Source organism: Aphis gossypii, chromosome 2 (genome assembly GCF_020184175.1).
Source record: "Aphis gossypii isolate Hap1 chromosome 2, ASM2018417v2, whole genome shotgun sequence".
NCBI classification, from domain to species: domain Eukaryota; kingdom Metazoa; phylum Arthropoda; class Insecta; order Hemiptera; family Aphididae; genus Aphis; species Aphis gossypii.
Window position 1 is genome coordinate 8,888,112 of NC_065531.1, and position 9,483 is coordinate 8,897,594.

A 9,483-nucleotide genomic window follows, 5' to 3' on the forward strand; every position below is an offset into this window, starting at 1 on the left:
TTAAACATAAATAAACGAGATAAAGTCAAATAGTCATAAGAAATAATTTTAAATTATTATAAGTATTCCTCAAATGTGGTTTGATAAAAAAAAAAAAATGTAAGCTATGGTTGGTAGTATACTGTTTTGGACCTTGTGTTTGTTTACTGAAGTGAACTGTCGAGAGGAAAATAAATACACTTCTAGGTCAAAATACCATTAGACAAGTACATTAAAATGCCTTCAGATATAGAAAACGCATTTTTGCTTTTTCAACAATACTGCTACTGCTCTATATGAAGTAATCTTTTATGTCAAGTTAAATTTTAATTCGAAAATTGAAATTATAGTTTTTAAAAAACCTTTGAACAACATTCGAACTAGTTAATAATATATTTGTCTGCATGTCTATAATATTTCAATGAAAAATAAAATTTCAAAAAAAAAAAAAATATTAATACAAATATAAAACCATTAGATGTATATTCATAAGGTTTTATGTTAATACATATATAAAAGCATATTTATTGTATGAATAATCGATTCACTAACAATTTCAAACAATTATATTGGTTAAATGTTAGTTATAATAATATATTAGTAATTATAAAATGTATTAATGCTAATTTTACACGAGGTAATCATTTATAAGACTGGTAAACAAATATTATATTTTTATTTATTACATACACATTATACATAATACATAAGCATAAAACATTATACTTATTCAATTTATTAAAACAAATCGTTATGCAGTTAAATGAACAACAATTAGTGAACCATAATAATATCTCATATTATAGTTAGATACTTACCTACTAAAATAAAATACTATTCGAATAACTGATTAAATACTGATTGAATAATATAATTTTGCTTATTATAAGATTGACCATAATGTATATGTAATATAATGTATTACACCAATGATATTAATTTAAATCAAATAATTGTTATGTGGAATTAGCCTATATAACTCTGAATTTATCATTTTAAATTATTAACTACAAAAATGTTCATATCTTAAAAATATCTTTTTCGTATGGATTAATTAACAATGACTAAATTTAATTAAACTGTATTTTCATTTTTAGCGATAATAAATTGGTACCATGGCCTTTGTCTCTTTTGGATAGTATTTTAAGTGTTAGTTCTTCCTTTATCGCGAGCAGTCACGAAGGTGTAAATTAATAAAGAATCTGAGAAAAGTCAATATTTACACATTTTAAATTACGTTTATGTTATCACCACTCATGTTATGCGATAGTTGGATGGTTAGGCACTGTCGACAGCACCGACGGAGGTATATGGTTTGATTTATACATACTATTACGTATACATTTATAAAATGCATAATGTATTCTATATTATAATGAATTTCATTGTTGATAAATTTCTGTTTTCAATTATTATAGAATACATTTTAATAACTCATTTTGTTCATAAAGCTCCATGATTTCCATACCGTGCATGCTATTTATATTTTACTATCGGATGTAAAAAATAAATTATTAGTTAATCATAAATTTAGTAGGTTCTTAACTATCATAAATTTATGTATCCTGCTTTGAACTATCAATATCGATGTAATGCCTATATTATGTAACTGATTTACAACCAAAATTTTGGAATTTGTAGCACAGCCTATTGTCAAAATTAATCTTAAATACTTTTTAACTAATTAGTAATAATTTTTAAATAATTTAGTACCTACTAGTAGGAGATAATAAGTTTCTATTTACTAAGAGTTGAGATGAAAATTTCATAATTGGAGAAGCACTTTTTATAAACAGGTAGGCAAAATATTAAAAAAAGTTAAAGTTGGTAGCTCAAAATATTGATGCTGATTTCATGAATATTACATGATGTCCGTGCAATTGGAAATCGTAATCTCAATCATAACTTGACATTGAGATTGATTATAAAATATTATGTTAGTATAGATTTAGATACATCGTTCAAGTCAATTCGTCATTTTATACTTAAATTAATAATGACACTGCTAATATTAACTGTATATTATGTTATTTGTGCCTGCTCATCAATACCAAAATTACAGGTGTGCATGTATTTAATTAGTATACGAAAAGTCCGGTGGTCGTCGATGGCGTTTAATTGGGTGTTAGTAGGTACACACACACACACACACACACACAGGTTGCATATAATATACAGGTGTATATATACCTAGGTATTTACGCAGGGCATCTCGTCCGAAATGCGCGTGAGTCTCGCCATACGGATATTATAATAATATATTACAATACATAGTGGGTGATTATTTTATCGCGAATCAGCTGATTTACATCTTAGGAAAATACGATGAGTTCTTGTGCTCTTTACCTACTATACGATAAAGTAATATGCATATTTGTTGTGAAAACATTTAGGGGTTTTTTTACAGTTTTCTATTGGTATTATTAATTATTTCAAGAATTTAAAAATGCATGACCAAAGGTTCATGATAAAATATGTATGTCAGCTTTGTTGGTTGTTTATTAACCAATGGTTATGCATGTAAATTTCATATGTATTATATAAAAAAATATAAACTTCAATTTTTCAATATAATAAATTATAATGTTAAAAATTAATTTTAAATATATTTCATAATAAATAAAAATGAAGTGACCCGAAGTTAATAGTCTGGAATTTCACCGTTTGATTATAGTTAATCCTTAAGTATTCACACATATTTAGTAAATGTATATTTATTTAAATTTACTCATTTTAAACTTAAACCATCGGTTGATCACAGGGTTGAAACAACACCGCTCTAGAGGGAGTTATGCACATAACAATTGCCTAATAAATAATATGCAATTATTATAGTGTTATATTATATACTAATCAATTAATTAAATACTAAACAATATACCTATAAAACCTATAGATTTAAAATATGTTTAGCTTTATACAAATCATTTTTTTTTTTTATAATAATCAGATATATTATTATTTATAACCAATAGTATTATAAAATGTATTATGTATTGTCGACTGATAGTTTTGAATGCATGTGCCATGTACAAAATATATTATACTTTGTATACATTGTCATATAAAACTAAAAATCTTATAAAATTACGTTAATTTCTAGTCTGTCAATGATAACATTATCTGTTTGATGTTTTAACACTGGATCAGTGGTTTTTTAAATAATTAATAATTTCTGTTTGCATAGAGTTTATCATCGATGGCCTCCATTTCCGTTATTTTTATTTTTATTATTTCTCTTATACTTTATTATTTATATTACATGTATTCACGAGCATATTCGTATAGTATCTGCTTATTAAATTTACGTCCTGTACTTTTGCTCGGATTGTATAAATATTCTGTAATTCTGTAAAAGGTAAACGGTAGGTATAGCCAATTTTTAACCATGTTTATATACTTTTTGTTACTTTTATAAATAAAAAGTAAGGAGATTAACTTAAATATTAAATTCAACTTATATTTTTCTATACTGATTTACTGATTTAAAGAGTTGAAAACATTATAGTTGTCTTGACCAGTCTCGATAATAATACACAACTGCGGCTGCAGTAATTGTTTTCTTCGCCGTCGTATTATAGCCGACTTACGGAGGTGACGTTTTTCTAGTGAAAACGTTTTAATTTAAAACACTTTGGAAAAAAATAACTCGTGTACAGCTACATATAGATATAGAAGCATACTTATAATATACCTGTACAATAACAATTATTGTGTGCGCGCAACGCCGCGAGACGACCTCCACCGATGATGTCAGGTGGCAGCCGCTCCGGTATCTGGTATACCTACTTGTACTTGCTTATAGGTAGATAACCCCTTCGTGATCCCCATTAACGTCCAATTATTGTAATCGTGCCGTCATTTTCGACCTGATAATATATTAACATTATTCTGTGGGCGTCGGAGGGAGTAGTCCTTTAATTCGACGACAGTCGTGCTTTTCAACGACGAATAAACTACCTGCTAATAATAACTACAGTGGTGGCGGTGACGTGAGGTGCGTTTTAGGAAATATTATTAACTATTTGTCTCCGCCAACCGCATCGCAATATTTCGACTGACGGTCGGTTATTTGTGGAAAGGATATCTGCGCGTAGGTTCGATCAAAATACATCATTATACTGTGGTCATCGCCTCCATTTATCGCGGTCGCCGTCGCGACCGGCGTAACCGATCGGAACGTGGTACGTTCAGCAGCTCATGTACATTGTAACTAGTCGATAAACGAACATGGCCAACTTTAAGTTTCTAAGATATATGCTCATATTATCGGTTTTATTATTTAAGGTGAAGATATACACAATATACTAGCCACTAAAATATTTAAATATTTAAATATCATTTTTTATCGTCTTGGGAACATCTATGTTTATATTTTTTCATAAAATAATAATAATCTGTCTTTTGAACAATTCAATATTGTAAAAAAAAGTTTGTATTATAATTATTGTATTACGATTAATCGATCGAAATATTTTTATACAATGGCGTTAAGAAGAATGTTCAAGACCCTGCAGGTACATATTTCGCTCAGTAGCCAAAGGGCACTGTAGTTCGGGATACTCTTTCCCTGACTTGGTTGACAATTCGAAATAAATTGTTGTTAGTGTTGATAACCGAGTACTCTTAATGTGTTAACAGGTATCGTGGATCGAGCCGGCGAACAGTGCTATCCAGAAGAAATTCTTTCACACATCTCCGGCCGTGTTTGGAGCAAAAAAAGTGGTTACGAGCAATTTAGACACCAAGCGGGAGTGGAATAGTTGTTTAACTAAAAGTAAGGCAATTACAAGGGGTACAAGACTTGAATGAATGCCTTATTTATTATTAAGAGTTATTAGCTATTTTTAGTTATCTTAACTTATGACTTATTATTTTTAATTTTAAAACAACGATTATTCCTTGGCGACAGAGACCCTGACCTGACCATCCCTTATCTCCGGCGGCACATGAAAGAAATTGCATGTGTTGCGCCGTACCGTTATTTATTTTATTGCATGAAAATAACGCATTTACAATTATGATATGTGAAAGCGAGCATATCATTACATAATAATATATAATATTTTATTTTCAGGTCTTGTTGGAAGCTGTACCAACTCAAGCTATGAGGATATGGCAAGATGTGTCACTATAGCCAAGCAAGCCTTAGATCATGGGCGTAAATCCAGGATTCCGTTTAATGTTACTCCTGGATCGGAACAAATCAGAGCAACGATTAAAAGAGATGGAATTGTATATAAAAATATAATTACTGGACTTAAAGATGCCAATGCAGCAACGCATGCTTTTATCACTTCTCCAGAGCTAGTTACTGCTTTAGTCATTGAACCTCGTTTGGACTTTGATCCTACAAAAGATTCAATCAAGGGAGCTGATGGTTAGTTCAATATTACTTCTTATTGTGATTACAAATTTTAGTCACTAAAAAAAGATACCACATAAAAACATTAATTTTTAATATAAATCTAGGATTTTAGAAGATTGCATATAATCTTTCACTTATTATATTAATAGTTTAGTGAAAAATAATAATTCTCCTAACTTTGAAACGCGAATAAAAAAAGTATACATTTTATACTAAACTAATTGCCTACGCATGCAATCACAATTCAAAGATTTTGAATTCTGCCATGTGCGGGTATAGTGCTGCCAGCAAAATTAGGCGGGTGACCGTCGAGCCCCAAATGACCGTTTTCATGCAAATCAGGAGTTCTAAAAATATAGCTTATTAAATGCATAGCGGAATAGCTATAGAAAAAAAAATAGTGCACTTGTTGTTTTATGAAAAATGTTGTGTATCCTTACAAACAAACTTTTTATTATCGTAAGGTACATTCTATAGACATAATATGCCAGAGCGTTTAAAATTATTTTACGCGGGAATGTATTCTAGGAAACACTGATGAGAATTTTCCATTTGGGGCGCGACGGTCACTCGCCTAATTTTGCTGGCCGCACTATAGTATATGCACAGAATAAAACAATGGTATATGTCTTGTGATATGTTATCGTCTTGCGCATAGACCTATTAACTATAAAAAAAATAATGGATTACGCCTTTCATAGACCTTACACTCATAGATGGAGCATCACCAGTTGGCGGGGTTGGGTGGTGCGGTCATAGCTATCCTCTTAGCAGTGTTGTCATTTCTGATAACATAAAATATGTTTATTTATTTATACTATTAAGATATTAATGTTGTAACATAATTATTAGGGCTCGGGATTATGCATTTGCAAATTTCAAATTCGCAAAACATTTGTTTAGAAAGCAAACAGAATAAATCTGATTCATTATAAATTTGTTTTTTGGTGTCTGGATTTGAAATTTAAAAGTTTTTTGCACATATTTAAGCATACCTACCTATTTCCAACTTTTTTCCTATATATGCATATTTTTTTAAATGTATACTGCATATTTTACCTTTTTTTTTTTTTAAATAGAATTTTTTTTAATTATTTACATAATAAATTAAATTTGTATATGTATAAAAATTATTAATACATTTATAAAATTTAATTTTCTGTATAAGTATTTGGTTTTAAGGACAGCATTTAAACTAATGAAACTTAAAGACAAAAACCATTATAAATATATTATACCTATCCTAAGTAAAATAAGTTAGGTTAATGGTGATAGATTTTTTGATATTTAAAGCATACTCATGATTTATGTCTTCTTTAAATTGTGAATAACTTACATTAACACACATTTTATATTGTTGGATGTTTAAATATATACATGTATTTTTGATTTTAAGCACATAGTCCCAGCCCTGTTAATTATTATAAAACATAGTCTAGACTTAATATATATTAGTCTGGTCTAACGCTAGTTATAATTTTAAGTGGTATAGGAATAGTTAGACTAAAATATAATCCATGTATTATAGCTATATAGGTATTTGATTGTAAGAAATTGTAGTGTAATTTGATTTTGATATTTCAAAAATACATATTTTTATTAAAAGTTAAAATGCTTATTTATAGAAATATGATAATACGATACGGTAATAATAAGCGTTTTATGCTCAACCTGGTTTGTCCTACGCTCATGCGCAGAAGTATGGACAACCTGTGCAGCGCAGCCACCTTTTACTGCGGAAACTACTAGCTTGTTCCGTCTATGAGTATAAGGGGTCTATGGCGCCTTTAGCAAAAATGATGAAGACAACATCTGATAAGCAAAAACCAGTATCTTTGAAGAAAAAAATAATGTTTATTTGATTATTCCATGACTTTTTATAGTTGATAAGACATGATGGATAAAAAACACAATATAAACAACTGATAAATGTTAAAAAAAGTTAAAAAGAACCGTAGACCTTATACTATGAAAAGAACAGATAAACAATTTTGTTTTTTACCTTCAGTCTAAATTCATGTTTTCAAAGATTCGTTAATGTTCAAAACTTCAAAGTTACTTTTCGTTTAGTCATGCTTTCAGTGTCACAAAGGTCTTAGTTTTTCCAGTTTTATTGTTTAATGTGGTGACACTGAAAGACCGTTCATCTAGTTTTCTTTTGCATGTCAGTTGTGAATTAAAATCACTTCAGTTTTGTCCGCTGTTCAGTCAGCTTGTTCATAAAACACCAGTTTCATGTTCTGTTTGCAGTCTTCCAAAACCACGTTGTTATGATTTTGTGAATTCATCGTCTGGTAATTATCGTTCTGTGCATTTTCATTGCCATCACTAATTTGTTGTTCGGTGTTCCCCAGTCTAGGGTGGTCAAAATTACCAGCGATTTGTGTAGTGATTCAACGTGTTTTGATGTACCTCGTTGCTCGTGGGGACAGTAGTGTATACTAGAGATCCTGTACCAGCTGCATTCGGTGTTTTATTGTTATGAAGTCTTCGTGAACAGTTGTCAGCACACATTCGCCCGTACGCAGGGTCAATTTGTTTTTTATTGTAACTTATCTGACATAACTATACAGGCCCTGGTGCGATAGAGTGGGTGTAAAACCAGGTATGTGTCTCAACTGTTATGTGAGTATTGGTCGACCAAATATTTGTGTGAGTGTGATCGACGGGTCCTGAATTATTATTATATATTACATTATTATTATGTTCTAATAGCCGTTAAGGCATATTATAATATTTGCTACTGTTATATAATATTATACATTTTTACTGGCTGTGATTTTTATTATTATTATTACTATTGTATTATGTTAAATATACATTATAATCAACTATACTGTCCACAGTTTTCTTATTTTTTTTGATCTAGTATATAATATATTCTATCACTTATTATTACCTAACAATAGATTGCGTCCAAGCTGCTCTAAATATTGTGAGCACTTCATGCGCCAACACCAAATTTTATGAAATAAAATAGAAACAATATTTTATAAAAACATAAATTAAGCACTAAAATATTTATATTTTCTGCTGGACTTTCATATCTTTTCTTTAACGCTTTAAGCATGAAATGATTTATGTATCGATACAAAATTCCAAGGAGTTTTGTTTGTGACTATGGTCCTTCTTTATCTCTAGTTTAATGTTTTAATTACTATAAATGATGGTATTCAGAAATACCATTCATAACATAGTATTAATATTTTATAATTTTTATCTATTATTATAGGTAAAGAGTTTACTTTAGAACCACGTCATTTAGTTGGATTTAACCGATTGACCCCTGTCAAGGTATCGTATAACTTTAGTCAATTTATTTAAAATTCATCCAGTATTCCGGTACAAACTAAAATATTTTATAAATCAAATTGTTATCGAGTTCCTCAACTAATACTAGTTTCTATTTTTTCAGCCTTTGAAATGCACACTGTCTTAACTCTTTGTTAAATATTTTACGAACTGAAGGCTTAAATGTTCCCAAAGATGGACGAACTTTAATGAAAACTCCTTCTAAACATACTATTATACAAATGAATAATGGTTCTTATGTACATTTTGGGATTGAACAAATGGTTTATCCAATTTTACATAAACATAAAGATGAATTAAATAATATAAATAATTTAAAGTTTGGTATAAACGTGGATGGGTTACCACTAGCCAAAAGCTCAAAGAGCCAATTTTGGCCTATTTTAATGTGTATTGTTAACGTAAAAATTATATCTAAATATGTTATACCGATTGGTATATTTCATGGGTTTGAAAAGCCATCTTCAGTTGATGAATTTTTAAGTTTTTTTTTTGATGGATGCTTTAAATATGTTAGAAAATAGTATAAATGTTGATAATACTTTATATAATATGGAAATAGCCCATATTGTATGTGATGCGCCTGCGAAAGCATTCCTATTAAATGTGAAACCACATAATGCCTACCATGGATGCAATACATGCATTGACGAAGGTGTATTTAATAAAACAATGACTTTTTTAACTACCAATTCACCTATGAGAACAAATAGTTCCTTTCGAAATGAAACCGACGATAATTACCATAAGGGTACAAGCCCATTAGTAAAATTACCCATTAATATGATTGATGATATACCAGTTGACAACATGCATTGTGTATA

At 29.4% G+C, this 9,483-nt stretch overlaps 1 protein-coding gene across 1 annotated transcript; it reads left to right on the forward strand.

Moving 5' to 3' along the window:
* The first annotated feature begins 4,376 nt into the window (after positions 1–4,376).
* Positions 4,377–8,866, forward strand: LOC126549656 (probable aconitate hydratase, mitochondrial). Its single transcript, XM_050199551.1, has 5 exons — positions 4,377–4,496; positions 4,621–4,756; positions 5,057–5,359; positions 8,580–8,641; positions 8,763–8,866. The coding sequence occupies exons 1-5, from the start codon at positions 4,464–4,466 to the stop codon at positions 8,784–8,786; spliced, it is 558 nt and encodes a 185-aa protein (XP_050055508.1). The 5' UTR covers positions 4,377–4,463; the 3' UTR covers positions 8,787–8,866.
* The last annotated feature ends 617 nt before the right edge of the window (positions 8,867–9,483 follow it).